General features: G+C 39.7%; 1 protein-coding gene and 1 pseudogene across 1 annotated transcript; both read left to right on the top strand.

The window, feature by feature from the left end:
* Positions 1 to 6,857: 6,857 nt before the first annotated feature.
* Positions 6,858 to 9,453, top strand: LOC125017882 (annotated as a pseudogene).
* A 4,469-nt stretch (positions 9,454 to 13,922) lies between these two features.
* Positions 13,923 to 23,979, top strand: LOC125017881 (myosin heavy chain, fast skeletal muscle-like). The gene is made up of 39 exons (XM_047601406.1): positions 13,923 to 14,141; positions 14,304 to 14,447; positions 14,596 to 14,752; positions 14,864 to 14,891; positions 14,980 to 15,091; positions 15,182 to 15,274; positions 15,365 to 15,428; positions 15,535 to 15,633; positions 15,723 to 15,826; positions 15,925 to 16,063; positions 16,154 to 16,272; positions 16,386 to 16,535; positions 16,618 to 16,788; positions 16,882 to 17,188; positions 17,397 to 17,467; positions 17,571 to 17,658; positions 17,742 to 17,859; positions 17,949 to 18,072; positions 18,163 to 18,299; positions 18,410 to 18,665; positions 18,893 to 19,135; positions 19,233 to 19,409; positions 19,508 to 19,653; positions 19,837 to 19,927; positions 20,016 to 20,405; positions 20,491 to 20,617; positions 20,702 to 20,820; positions 20,924 to 21,120; positions 21,212 to 21,395; positions 21,484 to 21,649; positions 21,744 to 21,868; positions 21,991 to 22,299; positions 22,385 to 22,588; positions 22,706 to 22,831; positions 22,941 to 23,111; positions 23,197 to 23,301; positions 23,393 to 23,488; positions 23,593 to 23,724; positions 23,858 to 23,979. The coding sequence occupies exons 1-39, from the start codon at positions 13,938 to 13,940 to the stop codon at positions 23,873 to 23,875; spliced, it is 5,811 nt and encodes a 1,936-aa protein (XP_047457362.1). The 5' UTR covers positions 13,923 to 13,937; the 3' UTR covers positions 23,876 to 23,979.
* Positions 23,980 to 24,187: the final 208 nt, after the last annotated feature.

Genomic DNA, 24,187 nt, shown 5'->3' with positions numbered 1-24,187 from the left:
CTTACCCCTTCCTGTACCTACCCGTTACCAGTTCAAGCAAAGAAAACTGCTATGATGATGATCCCCAGAGATGTAAGTGGGCTAAGTGGGCTTAGGCATAAATAGGGCAAATTTTAAGTTGGGCCCCATTTAAGGACCAGTCTGATCCACCTTTGTGCCCATGTCGGCAAAGATATGGGGCCTACACGGGTCCTGTGCAACTCAGCAAGTTCGGCCCTACCTGAAACCCAGTCTGAACTCACTTGAGGCCCATATGAGCAAACCCAGGTGGGGCCACCATGAAACTGCAGACAAACCCACTTGGGACCCTTATCTCCAGCCCAAATTTAACCCTTACATACTGGCGAATTCTCCAATACTGGGATTGTCAGTTTTGTTGTTGATGCAGCCTTGTTTATCCTGATGGATCCCTGACGAGTTAATAAAAAAAAAACAAAAAAAAACGCATACACAGTAAGTTTTACAATATATAAAGTATAATGAGAGTGAGCTCTTACATGCTTTTTAAATTGCTTGGCCCTGGTGCAGTGCCTTCTTCAGAGGCGGTGAAGCCCTAAGGAGGCATTTCTGTCCAGATATAGTAGCATAAGCTTTAAGATGATGTGGATTGTAAATGTCCAGCAGACAGTACAGCACTGCAGAATCAAAACAAACGTCAAAGAAACCGTCCTCCAATGTTTTTTGCTGAATCAGAGACATGCAGTCAGTCAGTCAGTCAGTCACCAGAACACTGCTCAGAATGAAGCATTTATTTTGGTACTTCCGCTCAATGGCAGCGTCAATTAGCATATTTGCTAAATATTTAGTTTCTCCAAGCGCTACATTTAACATTTATATTTAATATTTCTATTTCTATTTAACATTTACCATTTAGATTAAATATTTAGATTTAGTATTTAGATTTAGATTTAACATTTACAAAATGTGACAAAAAAGTGACTTTGAAAAATTCAATCCTTATTTTTTTGTGTTTTGCAGCTAAATGTGGGAAAAATTGTGTGTTCATTTTAGATTAGATTAGAGTTTTTATTGTCATTGCATGGTAGCATATAACATGTACACGGTAGCATATAACATGTGCATATAACATGTGCAGCTTTACAAACGGCACCCCATACAAAACATCTCTAAACACGAGGAGTCTCTGTCTGGGATTCTTGGATGTCTTTCTTCTCCTTGGTTAACTTTGCAATAGTCTCATATTGAGATGCCATCTCTTTTCTCAGGCTTTCTCAACAGTGTAAAGAGAGGCACATTTATGTGTCACTTAGCAACATTTAAAAATCAATAATTTCACTTATATAGTATAACCAGGAGATCCTCTACTTTAGCCAAGTTATTCATGTCCATCTTCAGCTCAGAGCATCCAGCCGGCAGACCACCTATGTTGTAGTAGAAATTGTTGCGTGAGATTATATGAGGACTATACAGTCAGTGGTACTTGTAAGGAATGGACGCTCGCTGTTGTTGAATGACAATTGGCATAACATAAGCCGAAAACCATTTTTGGAATTCAAGTGCTCTCTTGTGGCTATTTGTTGGCTAGAGTGCTCAGTTGTCTTTCAGTTCAGCAATGTGATGGCTGGTATGAAGGAATAGGAATCTTAAGGACACTCTAAGTTTATGACCTTGGTTAACTTGTTGCCAACAGACCCATTTGTAAACATAGTGTTGACTGGCTTATTTGAAATGACACAACAAAGGTCATATCAGCCAGTAGTATTATGTTTGGTGTTCATATGTGTTTATATATAAATATATTTTGTATATTTGAGTGTGTATATATTTACAATTTATTTACTTTATCTTATCCTTGATTATTTTTATGCAACACACACCAAGGCAAGGGACAGATCTTTCACACAGGAGGGAAAGATCTTGCTGGAAGTGGGGGCCAACACAATTTGTGTGTGTAAACTTGAGCTAATGTTACAGTCATCTCTCTTCTGCAAAAATGCTGTGTAATGTATTTATGCATAACAAGGCTTGTTGACTAAAGAAACACAAAGACCATTAACTGAATATCACACTGAACATTTGTTATTTAGACTGAATGAAAGTACTATCCACTTTCAATTGCTCATTCAATAAATTATAACTTCCACAACTACTAGATAGTGTTTTCATTCATGCTACTATTACTGTTCAGGCATCTCTTACATCTTGTTTGTTAACCCAGGACTTATTTTTGGTTTTATCCCAGCCTAGATGGCAATGTGTCATCCTTTCTTTTCCAAGATGAATATTATCCCTCATCAGTTTTTATGTAATGGCGCTCAGTCTTAATTTTATTTTGGACATCTGGGATGTGTGCCTGTCTTGCAACTGTATACCAGTGACATCCACATGCTCCTCCAAGACCACAGTCAGCGCCATGTCGCGTTCCAGTAAGATTAACATTACAAGTAGGTGACAGACATGTATCTTAATGAAATAGTGCTTAAAGTAAGCTATGCTATGCTATTTTTTATTTTGTAGACTTAATCGAACTATATACTTAAATTACTATATGATTTAAGTATAAAATGTGCTTTATAATAACCTCTGAATATTTTTATGTACCAGATTGCACCATAAACTTTGTCACTTTGTCATAATGATGATCAATATTGGCCACTTAATTTGTTGGCACTGCATTCATACTATTGGGTTGCCCAAACAATGTGAAACACTTGAACAGCTGACAGTGCATCTCAGAGCCAAACCATGCACACTGGATTGAGGGGGAAGCTTCCAGAGATGCTGGCATCTATTAGAGCTGTCGTCTGTCAAAGTGATGAAGTAACACATGAAGGACCCATTGACGCGTTCATCTCATAATGCTACAGCTCTGCATAGCTGAGGATTTACTAGTGCGATTGTGACTCATCTGGTACTGGATTAAACGTGACAATCAGGGAGCTGGGAGGGCTGATGTATGGCACAACCAACAAACACAGAAAGATTTGTCATAAATCTGGACTGTGGCTTTAACGAGAATAAAGTGTTTACATACAGTCACCTCCAAAAGTACTGGAACAGCAAGGCAAATTCCCTTGTTTTTGTTGTTCACTGAAGACATTTGGGTTTAATATCAAAAGATGAGTATGAGACAAGAGTTCAGAATGTCAGCTTTTATTTCCTGGTATTTACATCTTGATGATGGGCAAAGATACAGGCCTGTGTACCACTGTGCACACCATTTAACCAAGACTTGAATCGTCAAACTTGTTTCATTAAGTGTTGCTTTAAAAACTTATTTTTTAAATGTGTCCTGAGACAAAGGTTACTAGGTTTTACAGGTACAATTATTTTTATTATTATTATTATTATTATTATTATTATACGTGCATTTTTAGATAAATGCCCTTATAAATTCACTTAAGATAAATGTGAACTTTTAGAAATTCAACAAGACATTGTCAATGTGAATTGTTTTACAAAATGTTGTCTGAAGATAAAACCAAACTGTATCAGGCTTCAGTTACAGTCATCATCTGTATGGATCTATAATTTATCTTAACCCTTGTTCTAGAGAAAGACTGACAGACACCATGTGGCCAAAATAAACACTTCAACAAAATCACAAAAGGCGCCCAGGTCTTTTTATTATCTGTAGACACAACTGGACAAGACAAACAACTGAGCTACTGAATGATAACAAAATAATGTCAATTTTTTTATCTTTGAAAAACTCAGGATCTAGTTATCTGTCAATCACATTTAAGCCCTAAAGACAGCTGTGGGGATGCTCTTCTGTCCAGGCCAAGGAAAGCATAATAAACACAATAAGACTTTTATTTCTCAGGTTCATTTGAAACATGCCGTCCAATGTATTGGACTGTTGGACAAATGCAAAATAGAGGAGCCTGGTACAATTGATGGTAAACGGTGAAGAGGCAGCATGGAGATAAAAACAACATTTAGAGGAACACAGAAGTTTGCCAGTCATGTTGTTTCTCAATCCTGCCACTAGATGCCCCTAAACATCTACTGTCCATGCACAAAATGCCTGACAGTGTCTGCAAATGTGATACAACCATGTTACCCTCAGCACGTGTTGTGCCTATTCATAGGTCTTGTGCCGACCCTCAATCTCTCCATATTCACACCACACTGCTGAAAGAGGATCCACCTGTTGTAGCTCATGTTGTTATCCCCCTGAAAGATTGTCCCAGCTTGGGTAACAAACCCGGGACATATAAAGAACTGGATAAACAAATCTACAGTTCAATTTCACAGAATAGCTGTGGGAAGACTAGCGACTTATATATTCATTCCTACATGTAATTACTGCATCAGAGATATTAGTTAGCTGAAGAAAAAAAGAAGTTTAAAAATTCAAAATCATGACAAAAAGTTTATAGCAAATGACTGTAGCTTTTCCTATTTGAGAAAGTAAGATTTAAGATCAAATGTTATCTACATCCTTATTATAGACTACATAAATCATCATTGTATTAGTTATTCATATAACTTACTATTTATTGCAATACACTACTGCTCCAAAACAGCACAAACACTTTGTGCAGACGTAGCAATTATATTTTATGAAAACATGACATTGCATGACATTATTTGATAAAATACTATTCAAACTGAGTGGTTTTGTCATGTCTGTCCATGTCATGTTGTGTTTCCTGTTTTATTTTGTTAAGTTCTGGTGTTCCTGTCTGTCTTCCTTGTTTGTCCCTTGATTGTTCATTGGTTTCACCTGCGTTGATTGCCTCATGTGTCTCACCTGTGTCTTGTCATCCCTCAGTCCTCATGTGTATATATAGCCCTGCCTGTCCCTTTGTTCCCTGTCGCATCGTTAATGTTAGCACCATGTCTTCATGCCATGTTTCCACGTCATGTTGATGATTTCTTTAGATTTTTGGATTTGTATTTTCCTGTCATGCTTGCAGCGCCCTTTATTTGTTATGAAATACTTCTTGTTTGAACTTCGTGCCTTATCTATAGTCCTGCATCTGGGTCCTCATCTACAACCTCCTCCCGACCTGACAGAACGACGCGACCAGTATGGACTCAGCAGACTTTGTTTTTGATAAGGCAGAGGAAATGAGGCGAGTAATTGCGTACTAAAAAAACGTATGCTCGGGAGCCAGCCCTGGCTCATGCCGGAGTTCCAGCCCCTGGAACTCGCCTGGCCAGGAGGGTTCCAACTGGGAAGCATGTCCCTCTTGGCCGCCAGAAAGGCAGACCTTTGGTCAGGCAGCTCCGGACAGGAGCGTTCGGGGGGGCCGGTCTGCCTGCCACCCGGACGCCTCTCCTACCCCTTTCCCCGCTGTGAGGGAGATCGCTGCTCCTGCCGGCAGCGCTCCCAGTACCTGCGCCCCGGACCCGGCTGCCCGCAGCGCGCCCAGTGCCGGTCGCGGCACCGGCAGCCTGTTCTTTGTTTGTCCCTTGTTCATTGGTTTCACCTGCGTTGTTTGCCCTCATGTGTCTCACCTGTGTCTTGTCATCCCTCAGTCATGTGTATCCTCCTACATGCCTAATATTAAATCTCTAAAATGCCCTTTTCCTGACAGCTTTTGAATTAAAATATCCAAAAGAAGTACCATTTCCATGTAATTAAAAATCATGACAAAAATTTATAGCAAATGACTGTAGCTTTTCCTATTTGAGAAAGTAACATTTGATCCTAAATGTTATCTACGTCCTTATTGTAGACTACATAAATCATCATTTTATTAGTTGCTCATATAACTCAAGATCCCTATTTATTGCAGTACATTGCTGCTCCAAAATAATAGCACAAATGCTGTAGCAATTATGTTTTATGAAAATATGACATTTGATAAAAATGTAATTTTACTGTATATTTTACTTTTTGTTCACTGGTTATACTTTGAAAATATAAAAAATGTTCATCTTGTGCATATTAAAACTGAGATAACTGTTATCATAATCTGTCTTGATAAACATCTTTGGGTATCAACTGATCTGTGTTAGGATAAACTGAGGTAAGGCGTATCTGTAATAACATAACTTCCACAATATATCACCATTATGGCCAAATGTGTTCAGAGTAATTTAAGCTGCATCTCTTCATTTTCAGCTCTACATAAAGTGCCATCATGACCATAAACGCGGAGATGGAGCAGTATGGCCCAGCGGCTATTTACCTCCGGAAGCCAGAGAGAAGACTGAGGCTCAGACGGCACCATTTGATGCCAAAACCGCCTACTTTGTGGTTGATCCCGATGATATGTATGTCAAGGGTAAACTCCTCAAAAAAGAGGGTGGAAAAGCCACAGTGGAGACAGTCACAGGAAAAGTAAGTCCACCAGACAGAAACAGTGAAATAAATGCCATTCATCCCATAAAATATTGCTATTAAACTAATGTGTAAAATACTGTCAGAGTAAAACTGAACTGTTTTGTTTAGACTGTCACCGTAAAGGAAGATTACATCCATGCCATGAATCCTCCAAAGTTCGACAAGATTGAGGATTTTATGGCAACATGGTTCATTGCAACAGATGTAAGGTGTCAATTCATATATCTTCTGAGATTGAAAATGCAGGTCACTGGTGATGATAATATCATTCATTTTAGAATACAGACTGCCATTGATGTCTTGGGCTTCACCGTTGAGGAGAAATTGGGCATCTACAAGCTGACTTGATCTGTTATGTATCTGTAAGCAGAAGCTGGAGAAGGAAAAGAGTGAGTACAAGATGGAGATTGATGACCTCTCCAGCAACATGGAGGCTGTTGCCAAAGCAAAGGTAAGTGGTTGGTTTGTCTTCCATTACATGACAGTAGCTTTAAATTTGTGGACATGTAGAACATACATTACATTTTGTTTCTGAAGGGCAACTTGGAGAAAATGCGTAGAACTGTTGAGGACCAACTGAGTGAACTCAAAGCCAAAAATGATGAGAATGTCCTCCAGCTGAATGACATTAATGCACAGAAGGCAAGACTTCAGACAGAATGGTAAGTGTTCATGTCAAATTCACCAAATATGATATTTAATGTTTGTGAATATTGTTTTGCAATGTAGAAGTGAATGAATCAAATTAACAAGACTTATCTTTAGTAATAATGCATCAACACTTGGTTACTCAGGTGAGTATTCCCGCCAGCTTGAGGAGAAAGAAGCTCCAGTTTCTCAACTGACCAGGGGCAAGCAGACATTCACTCAGCAAATGGAGGAGCTTAAGAGACAAATCGAGAAGGAAATGAAGGTATTAAAGGCTCTCTACAACCAAAATACATAATATCTTAAGTACAATGACAATTAAAGACACATCTTGTAGAAGTTACACGAGCATTTAATATTGTTGGTACACTAAGCATTTCTTTTTCATATTTAAGATTTAGCTATGTACCTTATGTGATATGTATGACAGTAAATATTGAGTCATCACTCAACAGACCAAGAATGCCCTGGCTCATGCTGTTCAGTCAGCTCGCCATGACTGTGATCTGCTCAGAGAGCAGTTTGAGGAGGAGCAGGAAGCCAAGGCTGAGCTGCAGAGAGCAATGTCCAAGGCCAACAGTGAAGTGGCTCAGTGGAGGAGCAAATATGAGACTGATGCTATCCAGCGCACTGAGGAACTGGAGGAATCCAAGTACGTTGCTATTTAATTGGCTAAATTAGTTTTAATTCAAACTGTTTTGGTTTTAACCAATAAAAGAATCTTCTTCACAGGAAAAAGCTAGCCCAGCGCCTGCAGGATGCTGAGGAATCCATTGAGGCTGTAAACTCCAAGTGCGCCTCTTTGGAGAAGACCAAGCAGAGGCTGCAGGGTGAAGTGGAGGACCTCATGATTGATGTGGAGAGAGCTAATGCTCTGGCTGCCAACCTGGACAAGAAGCAGAGGAACTTTGATAAGGTAACAAGAAATAAAGACAGCACTCATTTCAGGTGAAACATAATTTGATGTCAGTAATCAATCATTGGCACTCACTATCTATTTCTAGGTCCTGGCAGAATGGAAACAAAAGTATGAGGAGGGCCAGGCAGAGTTCAAGGAAGGAGCTCAAAAGGAGGCTCGCTCTCTCGGCACTGAGCTGTTCAAGATAAAGAACTCCTATGAGGAGTCTCTGGATCACCTGGAGACCATGAAGCGAGAGAACAGTATGATTACTTTGATACAATATACATACTATATATACGATAATCTTAAATCCATACCACTCCAATACTGACTAAATGCTAGTTCCAAATCCTTTCTTTTGCTTTTCTTTCCTGAAGAGGAGATCTCAGACCTGACTGAACAGATTGGTGAGACTGGGAAGAGTATTCATGAACTGTAGAAAGCAAAGAAGACTGTGGAGACTGAGAAGACTGAAATTCAGGCAGCTCTGGAGGAAGCTTAAGTATAAAAAGAAGTTGACAGAGACTTATGATCTTTAACCAGTAGTCAGTCAGTTTTCAGCTTAAGCCAAAGTTATATTTTGAAGAAAGTCAGTTTGAGTTAACTTTTATGGTTCCATTGTTGATTCTGGAGTCAGGAGCAGGAATGATGCCCTGAAAGTCAAGAAGATGGAGGTTCAGCTGAGCCATGCTAACAGCAGGCTGCTGAGGCCCAGAAACAACTGAGGAATGTCCAGGGACAACTCAAGGTAAGCTTTCAGAATAATTTAATTAAAAAAAAAAAAAGTAAAAGTACTACAAAATGTTTACTGTTTTGTTTCTATTTGTTATTAGGATGCCCAACTGCACCTTGATGATGCTGTCAGAGGACAGGAGGACATGAAGGAGCAGGTCGCCATGGTGGAGCGCAGAAATGGTCTGATGCTGTCTGAGATTGAGGAGCTGAGAGCTGCTCTGGAGCAGACAGAGAGAGGACGCAAAGTGGCTGAGCAGGAATTGGTTGATGCTAGTGAGCGTGTTGGATTGCTTCATTCTCAGGTTTGTCTTTAGTGACTTAAAAATATCTTAAATGTATCAAAAACTAATCAATCTTTCTTTTACTTGACAATAATGATAAATAATATCAAATTAATTGTGACTGTTTTTAATATTCAGAACACCAGTCTTCTGAACACCAAGAAGAAGCTGGAAACTGACCTTGTCCAGGTTCAGGGTGAGATAGATGATGCTGTTCAGGAAGCAAGAAATGCTGAGGAGAAAGCTAAGAAGGCAATCACTGATGTGAGTTTTTATTAATGAGACATTAATTTTTATGTAAAACCCTATACCATCAAATAATTGTTTTGCATTGTTATTATACAATGCCCATTACTCCAGGCTGCCATGATGGCTGAGGAGCTGAAGAAGAACCTGGAGGTCACAGTCAAGGACTTGCAGCACCGTCTGGATGAAGCCGAGAGCCTTGCCATGAAGGGTGGCAAGAAGCAGTTCCAGAAACTGGAGTCCAGGGTATGCATCTTAAACAGCACACAATTAATCTAATTGGTCACCTTATCACAGGTGCATGAACTGGAGGCTGAAGTTGAAAATGAGCAGAGACGTGAAGCTGATGCTGTTAAAGGAGTCCGCAAAATTTCAATTTTTAATTATTGCCACATATTACTTTCCCCCTTTTCTCAGTCTCATTCTGCTGAATGGGAGTCATCACTCTGTGGAGGCCTTAATAAAATATGAACTGCTTGATTGTGGTCTCTCTAAATTTTCAATAAAGAAGACAAGTGTCATCGCTATTCTGATTTCTGGTACTTTCTGAATGTTTTTTTTTTGTTTTGTTTTTTTGTTTTTAAAGCTCAGAAAACCATCCAGAAGAAAGATTAGCAGCCAGCTAGACTGGAATACCTTGTAGAACAGTTCATCATGGCAACACTGTACCAATGTTGGTGTGTACAAATTGTCCTTAACTGTTAAGACATAAAAGCATGATAGGAGGTGGGAGGCTATAAGTGATTTTGGCGTGACTTTACAAAATTCCATCCATAAAATAAAAAAGCATTTAATCAAGTGTCTGTGGGATGTGCTGGACAAACAAGTCTAATACATGGAGGATCTATCTATCGGCTCTACTAGGTAGACCTGCTACACCAAGGATCTGCTGCCACCATCATAGTCAGGACTGTTTAGGTGGCAAAAGTTGGGCATATACACTATTAGGCAAGTGGTCATAATGTGGTGTATTGTCAATGTTTGGCCAAATTGTGAATTTTTCCTCCAAGTTAATTAGTCCACCCTATTTAAAATCATACAGTTGAGACATAAAAGATTTCTGCCTTACCGTATAGTATGGACGTAAATTGCATGGACATATACATTAATGGGCATATTGGTCAACACTAATTTGCATGGTAAAGGCTTGTCTTTCAAATGATGGAAAATTCTGCTCTTATGGCTTTGTATTACATTTAAATTCCAAACATGTTATTGCAGTTAAACCTACAAATCCCAAAATATTATTTTCTAATATGAACATGAGGATAAAGACCGATAAGATACAAATGAATAGAGTACAAAAAAAACTGAACTTGAAATGTAAACTTAATAGTGGTAGCTCCTAGATTCACAGTATCTGTTGTTATCCAACAAGTTAAACATACAGTCACCTCCAAAAGTATTGCAACAGCAAGGCAAATTCCCTTGTTTTTGTTGTTCCCTGAAGACATTTGGATTACAACTACTGTTTTCCTTGGCCGACCTGTTTGATGTCTGTTGCTCATTACACCAGTCTTTTTCTTATACAGGATATTCCAAATTGTTGTGCTTGCTATGCCCAATGTTTGTCCAATGGCTCTGATTTTCCTTCTTTTCTCGCTTGAAAATGGCTTGTTTTTCTCCCATGGACAGCTCACTGGTCTTCATGTTGGTTTATCCTCTTTAATAAGAAATGCATATTTTATAGGTTTCAACCCAGGCCAAAAAGTAGACTAGTCATACAGAGCTATTTAACATTTGAACAATCAACCTTAAAGGCAACACCTGGTCAACAAGAAACACCTGTCAGTCACATGTTCCAATAATTATGCTCACTTTAAAAATGGGTGGGTTCAGACAAAGGGTTGTATGTCCTGAGTTGTTGAACACATCTAGATGTAAATGCCAGGAAATAAAAGCAGACATTCTCAATTCCTGTCTCATACTCATCTTTTGATTTTAAACTCAAATGTCTTCAGTGAACAATAAAAACAATACTTTTGGAGAGGACATGTACATTTATAAGATCTTCTACATTTAGAAGATCAAATTCTGCCTAGGATGTAAAAAATTACTCAGGCCTGCCTGACATCATGCAAAGATCTATTTTGGATCTCATGAGGAGCAAACAGTGGGTTGCCAAGTCATGAAAGTCTTTGCACTGTGACTCCACGCATGAAAGAAATCAAAGCTTGACTTGGAATCTTGGAGCAGAAGCAGAACTCCACTCAAGATTAATTTGATGACACTTCAGGTTCTATCCCTGGGCATTTCTATGTGGCTTACTTTAATATCACTCACTTTAGGAAGATGCCACTCTTGTATACTTGATGGTGATTCGCATTAGCAGAAATAAACCAGCACCACCAGTTCAGAGTCACAAGTATCAAAGGAATGGAATACATGACACTTTGCTGACAGTGGTAATTAATTTTCAATAAAGTGATATTTAAATTTTGTCCAGGCATCCAGGCCACTAGTAATTTCAAGCCAAAAATGAAACCTGTGCAATGGTTGTCCTGATAAAATGGCACAACCTCAAGTGGTTAACCCTAACCCTAACCCTTCCCCATTACCCTAATGTAATCTTAACCTTTACCCTAAGATCAAGTCTTAGTCCTTAAACAGCCTAATAAAGAAGTAAGGACCGGCTAAAACATCCTCACTTTGGACAAATGTGCTCACTCCAGTAGAGCAAAAAATGTGTTTCTTAGACAACTAGCTGTACAAGTGCATACACACAAACACCCACACAGTGATGCACTAGTACTTCCAGCACAATGTAGCACGTCCAATAAATGACAGAGACGCTGTAAGGAGAGGCGGAAAATAATTTAATACTTTAAGTCCTCACACCATCTGCTCAAATCTCCAAAGAGTCCATTTATAAGTCATCAACAAAGTGAATAAAACTGGTAGCCCACTTGCTGAAATGTGTTAAGTTTTTCTAATTGGCATGTATGTTTTCTCCGGTTTGATATCAAAACTGTAAGAATGGACATCAGATGCCCAAGATTTTGCAGGAGCCTCAAATCAAGCTTATTTAACAGATGTTAAAGTTGCTACCTCCTATCAAATGTAGCAACTGGATAAAGTTCATTCTGTCTTGTGTAGAGATTATTTTGGTCCTGGTCTCCGACAGGTTGGCAACCATTTTCACATCCATATACGGAGTAATATAATGGGACATTGAACTTAGATATATCTCATCTTCCTTCAGTTTTATTAAAGGAGTATGAGATGTGCCAATATCCTGTAACTTTAGGCCACAAATATTTCCTTGCCTGGTGTAAGCTCCAGTGACATGACCCAATAAAAAACTTAATTTGATTTAATACTTACATTTATTTAAAAAAAGACTTTGATTTAATAACTGTTCCACTAAGAATCCTGAGTTTGAGCTGCACTAATGTTGAGAAAAACTCAGCATTGGCCTCTAAATTTATATTTGGCATGCAAATTATAGTTTAATGAATATGTGTTGGTGGCTCTGATGTCAGTGTCATTTCAAGGGTGAACTTTGTTTCATTTCAGAGAGACATGAGAATGAGAAACATTCAAATGTCCCGTAACTGAATACTAATGGAATTTGGGAGACTTTCCATAAGCAACCCTCTAAGCTGCCCAATTTTTTAAAAAATGCATTAATGTTCAGAGCATGTTGGAACCGTTATGTCTCATAAATCAACAATTATAGTTATTAGAGTCATATTCTATTTAATGAGGGGTAGAAATTTCCCATCACTTCTGTGTATACACTTGGAGACAGTGGTGGACCATATTTTGAAGTAGGAAGCTTCTAACATTTCAAAATAGTTTAAGGCAGCAATGCACACATAAACAACTACTTATTTTTCTCTTAATAATGAAATGGTGTTAATAAATGTTTTTAGACACGCGTCTGGGATAGTGTATTGCACCAGCTGTTTCTTCTGTTCTGCAATTTATGTTTTCCGAGCAGAGATAATTCTGTGGTGGCAATTTCACTTCCACACTTGAGTATGGCAGTTTAATTTCTACACATTTTAAAGTGTTACTCAATGTAGTTTAGCTTCATGGTGCATTAATACATTTTTAAATTCATGGTCACGTCCATTTTTCACATAAAATCGAATTATTTTATATAATATCATAATTCATCCTGTATTTCTTTTTTTATTCTAGTGACAGAGCATCACCCTGCCAAAAACATAATCAGCAGGACGTTGAACATAACCAAACTGGGCGAGTGTCTGCTGCTGACCAGGCACTCCCACTCTCTATAAAAGAAGCAGCTCTGGACTTCTGCATGGACTGATAGGACCCCATCACAGGTAAGTGTATAACTCTTTCCTGTCCTCTCATTAGATAAAGTTAATATTTGTTTTGCTTACTACTCATTACATCATCTACAATGTCTTTAGAATAAATAACTTATTGTGTGTGTGTGGAAATTGTTCCAAAGCTATTTTACAATTTCATTGTAAAGTAGTTTCTTTTAAGTTGAATTATGATATTCTGTCTGTCTATTTCAATAAATATGTGCTAAGTTATGATTCATACAAATTGTTATTAAGTAAGAGGTCTATGCTATATCTCTGGTTATGTAAGTCAGTTCTCACACAATTCTCACATTAAAATTTCAGCTAACTAAAATGAAAACAATAACAAAAATAAAGTGAAACTGAATCACATTTATGATGAATTATCTTTTAACAGCATCTTGAGACTCCAAAAGAGACTACAGCCATCTTTACATTTTAGAACGAGCGGAGGTAAAATGTCACACTAATCAATCAATTTACATGACTATCATGGATATTAAGGAATGGCTCTGTCAAGTTGATCTGGTAACTCTATTCTGGATTTTTCTGGACATTTCAGTCTCGACTAAAGTGCCATCATGAGCACAGACGCAGAGATGGAGCAGTATGGCCCGGCGGCTATTTACCTCCGGAAGCCAGAGAGAGAGAGGATTGAGGCACAAACCACTCCTTTTGATGCCAAAACCGCCTACTTTGTGGTTGATGTCGATGAGATGTATCTCAAGGGTAAACTGGTGAAGAAAGAGGGTGGCAAAGCCACCGTGGAGACTGATAGTGGAAAGGTGAGATTCATTACTTTCATGTTCTTAAAACATAATTTAAAAAACCCTTTTGATGTAGAATAGTGAGTAGTTTCTGTGAACATTTATCTAGTATGTCGTATTCAGTCAGTGATTTGTTCCTTGATAAACTATTCAATGAACGTAACTCAATTTGTTTTTCAGACTCTAACAGTTAAAGAGGATGACATCCATGCCAGGAACCCTCCAAAGTTCGACAAAATTGAGGACATGGTCATGATGACCCACCTCAACGAGCCTTGCGTGTTGTATAACCTCAAAGAGCGTTATGCTTCATGGATGATCTACGTGAGTTTCAACTTGAGTTAACATACAGATCAAGAATAGACAAATAATTGTTAAAGGTGCTTTCATGACTCTACAATCTGAAAGAAGTACCTGCAGATGTCGAATGTGGACATGGCGATGTTGATCAGGAACTTGCTTCAATTTACAGACCTACTCTGGGTTGTTCTGCGTTGTTGTGAATCCATACAAGTGGCTTCCCGTGTACGATGCTCAGGTTGTTGAGGCATACAGAGGCAAGAAGAGGATTGAGGCTCCACCCCACATCTTCTCTATTTCTGACAATGCCTATCAGTTCATGCTCACTGGTAAGTCCGAAAATACAATAAGAACAAGAAGTTAAAATGCACCGAAATAGAAGATTATTGAGGAAACAACTGAAAACAAGATTCATGTGAAGCATGTTTGTTGTATTTTAGATCGTGAGAACCAGTCTGTCCTGATTACGTGAGTATTAAACAAACTGGTGTTCTAAACCTTCAGAAACCTTATAATAATGCAGCTGGAACTTGACAATGTGTCTCTTATATCCCAGTGGAGAATCTGGTGCAGGAAAGACTGTCAATACCAAACGTGTCATCCAGTACTTTGCAACAATTGCAGCTCTTGGTGCCAAGAAGACTGAGCCAACCCCTGGAAAAATGAAGGTACATTTAATTGAGTGATTAGAAATGATTTGTCCAAGGGGAGTTTACATGAATGTACCAAGCACATGTAACTACAATTTTCTCTTACAGGGTTCCCTTGAGGACCAAATCGTAGCAGCCAACCCTCTGCTGGAGGCCTATGGCAATGCCAAGACTGTGAGGAATGACAATTCCTCCCGTTTTGTAAGTGATAATATCAGGAAAGTTTTGAGAATATATGAGACTTTTTTACTTGTCACATTATGTCATGCTAATAAGGATCTTACTATCTAGGGTAAATTCATTAGGATCCACTTTGGTTCATCTGGAAAGCTAGCTTCAGCTGACATTGAAACATGTAAGTTTGAATTATTTAGTTTTGGGGCTGTAGGTATTAGTAGTTTACAAATGTAGTGTCCTCCATTGTTTAATCTACATTCTTTCTTTCTCGAATATATTCCTAGATCTGCTGGAGAAGTCTCGTGTCACCTTCCAATTATCTGCTGAGAGGAGCTACCATATCTTCTATCAGCTGATGACAGGCCACCAGCCTGAGCTTCTGGGTATGTAAATAAACCAGTGGAAACAGGAATGAAATAAGTCAGAACAATATCATCAGAAAATCTTATGGATTTTATCTCCGTTCTTCCAGAGTGTCTACTGATCACCACCAACCCTTACGACTATCCAATGATCAGTCAGGGTGAAATCACCGTCAAGAGCATCGATGACGTTGAGGAGTTCATTGCAACAGATGTAAAGAGTCAATTTGTGTATTTGATAATATAATAATAATAATCTAACCAAAGAAAAATATCATATGTATTGATTATTTTGTTTTATTTGGAATGCAGACTGCCATTGATATCTTGGGCTTCACCGCTGAGGAGAAATTGGGCATCTACAAGCTGACTGGAGCTGTGATGCATCATGGCAACATGAAATTCAAGCAGAAGCAGCGTGAGGAGCAGGCTGAACCTGATGGCACTGAGGGTACTTAAAAAATATTACCATTCCCTTCATACAAGTTTAATGCTGTAATAGCGTGGTATTTAGTAAATACTAAATGTTTCTTTCCATCAGTGGCTGATAAAATCGCTTACCTGTTGGGTCTGAACTCGGCTGATATGTTGAAAGCTCTGTGCTACCCAAGAGTCAAAGTTGGAAATGAGATGGTCACCAAAGGTCAGACTGTCCCACAGGTAATGAAAACAAAGTTTATACTTTGGAAAACTGTGAAATATTTGCATTTTTACATGTTATTTGGAAAATAAATATGATATGAACTCATTCTATTCATAATCTATTCTTGTAGGTCAACAATTCCGTCAGTGCTCTGTGCAAGTCTATCTATGAGAAAATGTTCTTGTGGATGGTCATCCGTATCAATGAGATGTTGGACACAAAGCAGGCCAGACAGTTCTTCATTGGTGTGCTGGATATCGCTGGATTTGAGATCTTTGATGTGAGTAGCTGAATATAATCAGTACACTTTTAAAGTTCAACATGATTTAGTCTTAAAATGAAGTATATTACTGTAATTACAGTTCAACAGCTTGGAGCAGCTCTGCATCAACTTCACAAATGAGAAACTGCAACAGTTCTTCAACCACCACATGTTTGTCCTGGAGCAAGAGGAGTACAAGAAAGAAGGCATTGAGTGGGAGTTCATTGACTTTGGCATGGACTTGGCTGCCTGCATTGAGCTTATTGAGAAGGTAAGACCAATCTGTCACGTAGAACTGAAACCATGTGTATTAACTAACTCTTAACTGATCAATTCTTTTAAATATGACCAAATTTCCCTTCAGCCAATGGGCATTTTCTCCATCCTTGAAGAGGAGTGCATGTTCCCCAAGGCCTCTGACACAACTTTCAAGAACAAGCTGCATGATCAGCATCTTGGCAAGACTAAGGCCTTTGAGAAGCCAAAGCCTGGAAAGGGCAAGGCTGAGGCTCACTTCTCCCTGGTTCACTATGCTGGTACAGTGGACTACAACATCACTGGCTGGCTGGACAAGAACAAGGACCCACTGAATGACTCAGTTGTTCAGCTCTACCAGAAGGCTTCAAACAAACTGCTGGCTCTTCTGTATGCTACCCATGGTGCAGAAGCGGGTAAGAAAACAAGCAGAATTGCTACAAAATAATGAACCACATACGAGACCACATTAGGAAGTAATTATATGTGGTGCAGAGTTATGAAACTGTGAAGAAGTTGATTAGTGTTCCATGAAGATGTATTAATACACAGACACAAAGATGTCTAAAGACACGTCTCCTGCTTAATGTATTCACTCATGAAATTCATTGTTTTGGAAAACAGAGGGTGGTGGCGGCAAGAAGGGTGGTAAGAAGAAGGGTGGTTCCTTCCAGACAGTGTCTGCTCTTTTCAGGGTATGTAAAGGACATTTTTCATATTTTTTGCAAAATATTTCAAAATCACTTCAATTGCAATCAAAACAATGTTCACCTACTATGTAATGATGCTGATCCACAGGAGAACTTGGGCAAGCTGATGACCAACCTAAGGAGCACTCATCCTCACTTTGTCCGTTGCCTGATTCCCAATGAATCAAAGACCCCAGGTAAGTTCACAACCAAACGTTCTGCATTTCTGTAACATGGTGACAAAATAAGCATTTTAAATAATACTTCTTGGTATGTACAGGTCTCATGGAAAACCATTTGGTCATCCACCAGCTGAGGTGTAACGGTGTGCTGGAGGGTATCAGAATCTGCAGAAAGGGCTTCCCCAGCAGAATCCTCTATGGTGACTTCAAGCAGAGGTGACTGTATTTTTCAAAATGATTTTCACGCTACCGTGATGGTAAAGATTAAACAAAACATCTCACAAATGATACATTATTTCTTGCAGATACAAAGTATTGAATGCCAGTGTCATCCCTGAGGGACAGTTCATTGACAACAAGAAAGCTTCAGAGAAGCTGCTTGGCTCCATTGACATTGACCACACTCAGTACAAGCTTGGACACACAAAGGTATATTTCTTTGGACAGGGTCAATAGATTGTGTTACACATCATTTGTATCTAGTAACTTTCATCTTCTTTCATTGTCGTGACAACATAGGTGTTCTTCAAAGCTGGTCTTCTGGGTGGCCTTGAGGAGATGAGAGATGAAAAACTGGCTACTCTGGTGACCATGACTCAGGCTCTTGCCAGAGGATATGTCATGAGGAAGGAGTTTGTCAAAATGATGGAGAGGAGGTAGGATTACAAGGAAATATACACAACTGCTCTGTTTTATGTCATTCTCCTTTCAACAAGATCCCATTGCAATAACAACATCTTATGACATCTTATTTCTTTATTTTTAGAGAAGCTATCTACAGCATCCAGTACAACATCCGTTCATTCATGAATGTGAAGAACTGGCCATGGATGAATCTGTATTTCAAGGTCAAGCCTCTTCTGAAGAGCGCTGAGACTGAGAAGGAGTTGCAGCAGATGAAAGAGAACTATGACAAGATGAAGACAGACTTGGCTGCTGCTCTGGCCAAGAAGAAGGAACTGGAGGAGAAGATGGTTTCCCTGATACAGGAGAAGAATGACCTGCAGCTTCAAGTGACTGCAGTAAGTTGGAAACATTCGATGATGTGATTTTAGTCCATCTCTATCACATTAACTGAACAGGCAATAATTGAAATCAAAGAACATACCTGAGCACACTATATATTGAGGCCACATATTTATTTCATCTTCTATTTGTATGGCTATATGTGCATACTAAACTGTAGCTTAGCTAAGACAATCTAGAAAACTATCTAGAAATCTTATGGTCTATTCCACCTGTATTTCAGGAAGTTGAGAATCTCTCCGATGCAGAGGAAAGGTGTGAGGGGCTCATTAAGAGCAAGATCCAGCTTGAAGCGAAACTCAAAGAGACCACTGAGAGACTGGAAGATGAAGAGGAGATCAATGCTGAGCTGACTGCCAAGAAGAGGAAGTTGGAGGATGAATGCTCTGAGCTGAAGAAGGACATTGATGACTTGGAGCTCACCTTGGCTAAAGTGGAGAAGGAGAAGCATGCCACAGAAAACAAGGTTCCATTCATTTAGATTTAATTTGTTCAATTATTTTTTAAAGGTTGTTTTTAAAAGTTGCCATGTGACATTTCAGTCGTATTCTCTTGACACTTAGGTAAAAAACCTGACAGAAGAGATGGCATCTCAAGATGAGTCCATTGCCAAGTTGACCAAGGAGAAGAAAGCCCTCCAAGAGGCCCATCAGCAGACACTGGATGACCTCCAGGCAGAAGAAGACAAAGTCAACACTCTGACCAAGGCCAAGACCAAGCTGGAACAGCAAGTGGACGATGTAAGAAAACAACTGTTTTGACTTGAAACATTTGGACTGTAAATGCATTAACAACAACAAGTATGACAAATCTTCATGATTAATCTGGTATTCCTTAGCTTGAGGGCTCATTGGAGCAAGAGAAGAAGCTCCGCATGGACCTTGAGAGAGCCAAGAGGAAGCTTGAGGGAGATCTGAAACTGTCCCAGGAATCTGTAATGGATCTGGAGAATGAAAAGCAGCAATCTGAGGAAAAAATCAAGAAGTATGTTCTTTTGCAATATTTTGCAATTTCTTGGCAATTCTATTCGAGTGGCTTGGAAGACTAACTAACTAAATTTTGTCCAACAGTAAGCCCACACTATTAGTAAATTCCCAACAGTGGTCAAATCTGTGTTGGTGTTAACAGAACGACACCACTGATTATGTTTTTGTCATCCTTTTCCAGGAAGGACTTTGAGATCAGCCAGCTCCTCAGCAAGATTGAGGATGAACAGTCTCTTGGTGCTCAGCTTCAGAAGAAGATCAAGGAACTCCAGGTAACACAGTAACAATATTAAACTCAATGAACACCAAATAACGCTTTACATTCTGTGAACTTCTTGGTGGTTCTTTCATCATTTCCAGGCTCGTATTGAGGAGCTGGAAGAGGAGATCGAGGCTGAGAGGTCTGCTCGGGCGAAGGTAGAGAAACAGAGAGCTGACCTCTCCAGGGAGCTTGAGGAGATCAGTGAGAGGCTCGAGGAAGCTGGTGGAGCAACAGCAGCTCAGATTGAGATGAACAAGAAGCGTGAGGCTGAGTTCCAGAAGCTGCGTCGTGACCTTGAAGAGTCTACCCTGCAGCATGAAGCTACCGCAGCAGCTCTCCGCAAGAAGCAGGCCGACAGCGTGGCAGAGCTGGGAGAGCAGATCGACAACCTCCAGCGTGTCAAGCAGAAGCTGGAGAAGGAAAAGAGTGAGTACAAGATGGAGATTGATGACCTCTCCAGCAACATGGAGGCTGTTGCCAAAGCAAAGGTAAGTGGTTGGTTTGTCTTCCATTACAAGACAGTAGCTTTAAAATTGTGGACATGCATAACAAATATTAGTTTTGTTTCTGTAGGGTAACTTGGAGAAAATGTGCAGAACTGTTGAGGACCAACTGAGTGAACTCAAAGCCAAAAATGATGAGAATGTCCGCCAGCTGAATGACATTAATGCACAGAAGGCAAGACTTCAGACAGAGAATGGTGAGTGACCTCTATTTAAAATGACTAATGAATACCAGTAATGATCATTTTGATAAGACATCATACTTATACATTGATATTCAGGTGAGCATACTCGGCAGCTTGAGGAGAAAGAAGCTCTTGTTTCTCAGCTGACCAGGGGCAAGCAGGCATTCACTCAGCAAATAGAAGAGCTTAAGAGACAACTTGAGGAGGAAGTGAAGGTACCCTTTTCCTACACATCATGTTATTATCTTTCATCAGTGGCTGGGTTAAAGTCTTTTGCCTCTTATCAGTAAGTTAAAAATGTAATATCATGCCCAACAGGCTAAGAATGCCCTGGCTCATGCTGTTCAGTCAGCTCGTCATGACTGTGATCTGCTCAGAGAGCAGTTTGAGGAGGAGCAGGAAGCCAAGGCTGAGCTGCAGAGAGGAATGTCCAAGGCCAACAGTGAAGTGGCTCAGTGGAGGAGCAAATATGAGACTGATGCTATCCAGCGCACTGAGGAACTGGAGGAATCCAAGTACGTGACAACCGTTTCATTGTTAGGACATTCGCTAAATGAGTTTTAATTCAAACTGTTTTGGTTTTAACTGAAATATTCTTCCTCTCAGGAAAAAGCTTGCCCAGCGCCTGCAGGATGCTGAGGAATCCATTGAGGCTGTGAACTCCAAGTGTGCCTCTTTGGAAAAGACCAAGCAGAGGCTGCAGGGTGAAGTGGAGGACCTCATGATAGATGTGGAGAGAGCCAATGCTCTGGCTGCCAACCTGGACAAGAAGCAGAGGAACTTTGATAAGGTAACAAGAAATAAAGACAGCACTCATTTCAGGTGAAACATAATTTGATGTCAGTAATCAATCATTGGCACTCACTATCTATTTCTAGGTCCTGGCAGAATGGAAACAAAAGTATGATGAGTGCCAGGCAGAGCTGGAAGGAGCTCAAAAGGAGGCTCGCTCTCTCGGCACTGAGCTGTTCAAGATAAAGAACTCCTATGAGGAGTCTCTGGATCACCTGGAGACCATGAAGAGAGAGAACAAGAACCTGCAGCGTATGTGAACTTTCATACTATATATAAGATATACATACGATAACCTTAAATCCGTACCATACCAATACTGACTAAATGCTTTTCTTTTCTGAAGAGGAGATCTCAGACCTGACTGAACAGATTGGTGAGACTGGAAAGAGTATTCATGAACTGGAAAAAGCAAAGAAGACTGTGGAGACTGAGAAGACTGAAATCCAATCTGCTCTGGAGGAAGCTGAAGTAAAATCTTGATTAACACTTCATAAACTACACACGATTGAATACAAGACCAATACAATCTTAGTAAGTCTGTATTTTGTCACATCAAAAGGTAACTTTTGGCATGTGTGTGGATTTTTAAGGGCACTCTGGAGCATGAGGAGGCCAAGATTCTCCGTGTTCAGCTTGAGCTCAACCAGGTCAAAGGAGAGATTGACAGAAAGCTGGCAGAGAAGGACGAGGAGATTGAGCAGATCAAGAGGAACAGCCAGAGGGTGATAGACTCCATGCAGAGCACTCTTGATTCTGAAGTCAGGAGCAGGAATGATGCCCTGAGAGTCAAGAAGAAGATGGAGGGAGACCTGAATGAGATGGAGATTCAGCTGAGCCATGCTAACAGACAGGCTGCTGAGGCCCAGAAACAACTGAGGAATGTCCAGGGACAACTCAAGGTAAGCTTTGAGAATCATTTAGTTAAAAAAAAAGTAAAAAAAAGTATTACAGAATGCTTATTGCTTTGTTTCTATTTGTTATTAGGATGCCCAACTGCACCTTGATGATGCTGTCAGAGGACAGGAGGACATGAAGGAGCAGGTCGCCATGGTGGAGCGCAGAAATGGTCTGATGGTGTCTGAGATTGAGGAGCTGAGAGCTGCTCTGGAGCAGACAGAGAGAGGACGCAAAGTGGCTGAGCAGGAATTGGTTGATGCTAGTGAGCGTGTCGGATTGCTTCATTCTCAGGTTTGTCTTTAGTGACTTAAAAATATCTTAAATGTATCAAAAACTAATCAATCTTTCTTTTACTTGACAATAATGATAAATAATATCAAATTAATTGTGACTGTTTTTAATATTCAGAACACCAGTCTTCTGAACACCAAGAAGAAGCTGGAAACTGACCTTGTCCAGGTTCAGGGTGAGGTAGATGATGCTATTCAGGAAGCCAGAAATGCTGAGGAGAAAGCTAAGAAGGCTATCACTGACGTGAGTTTACATCCTAACAGCTGCCAAATGTAGTCGTCCTTAATGTGTTCGATGAAAGGTGGGAACATTTTCACTTCAAACTTTAATTAGAGACAATTTATTACTCCAGGCTGCCATGATGGCTGAGGAGCTGAAGAAGGAGCAGGACACCAGCTCTCACCTGGAGAGGATGAAGAAGAACCTGGAGGTCACAGTCAAGGACTTGCAGCACCGTCTGGATGAAGCTGAGAGCCTTGCCATGAAGGGTGGCAAGAAGCAGCTCCAGAAACTGGAGTCCAGGGTATGCATCATACACAGTACACAATGATATGGATTTGATGATTCACCTTTCTCACTCATCAATGTTCTTCTTCACTATGTCACAGGTGCGTGAACTGGAGGCTGAAGTTGAAAATGAGCAGAGACGTGGAGCTGATGCTGTTAAAGGAGTCCGCAAATATGAGAGGAGAGTGAAAGAGCTCACCTACCAGGTAATTACTCATTTACCTAAAACATATCAGAAGCTGCCTTTTTTCTGTCTCTGTGCTTCGTCAGAAAACAACACATTTGCTATTTGCTTAGACCGAGGAGGACAAGAAAAATGTGATCAGACTCCAGGATCTGGTGGACAAGCTGCAGCTCAAAGTCAAGGTTTACAAGAGACAGTCTGAGGAGGCTGTAAGTGAAATGTTTTGTGATCTTCAATATGGAAAGGTAGTCCAAATCAATAATGACTTAAATAAACCTTTCGTGTTATGAAAATATATGTGACCCCTTTACAGGAGGAGCAGGCCAATACTCATATGTCCAAACTGAGAAAGGTGCAGCATGAGCTGGAGGAAGCTCAGGAGCGTGCTGACATTGCTGAGTCCCAGGTCAACAAGTTGAGAGTCAAGAGCCGTGATGCTGGAAAGGTATCTTATATGCCTATATGATGATTTTTTACTTAATTTCAGTAGGGTTCTTCTTCATATACAAAATAACATATCTAGCTTAAATGTTGATGATATGTGTTGAGTAATTGTATTTCCTATGATTTTCTTGCAGTCTGAAAGTGCTGAATAAGAGACCATCTGGGAACATTTCAACAGAGTTCATAAAATATGAACTAGTTGTTGTATTGTCTTCTCACAATGTGTTAATTAAATAAACTCCTTTACTGAATAATACATTTTACTTTTTTTCAAGTCATTGTACCAACACAAAAAATGTTCTGATACAGCAAAACATAAAATGAAAAAATGACAGGTTTTATTATTATTTTATCGCCAAGCTTTAATGGGCACATCAACAAACAAGTACCATTAAAACATCAACTGCTTTATCTGGATAGTGTTTCGGTCTTGGACAGAGGACCTGTTGTAAATCCCTAATGGA

The sequence above is a fragment of the Mugil cephalus genome, chromosome 12 (genome assembly GCF_022458985.1).
Source record: "Mugil cephalus isolate CIBA_MC_2020 chromosome 12, CIBA_Mcephalus_1.1, whole genome shotgun sequence".
Classification (NCBI taxonomy): domain Eukaryota; kingdom Metazoa; phylum Chordata; class Actinopteri; order Mugiliformes; family Mugilidae; genus Mugil; species Mugil cephalus.
Note: the sequence above shows the minus strand (reverse complement) of the source record. Positions and strands in the feature narration are given on the sequence as shown.

What these genes read in the sequence shown, in the direction of transcription:
- LOC125017881 (XM_047601406.1), top strand. Translation starts at nt 13,938, where the DNA reads ATGAGCACAGACGCAGAGATGGAGCAGTATGGCCCGGCGGCTATTTAC. An exon ending in TTCAGCTGACATTGAAACAT is followed by an intron (nt 15,429 to 15,534) that starts GTAAGTTTGAAT and finishes ATATATTCCTAG; the next exon opens with ATCTGCTGGAGAAGTCTCGT. An exon ending in TCGGATTGCTTCATTCTCAG is followed by an intron (nt 22,589 to 22,705) that starts GTTTGTCTTTAG and finishes TTTAATATTCAG; the next exon opens with AACACCAGTCTTCTGAACAC.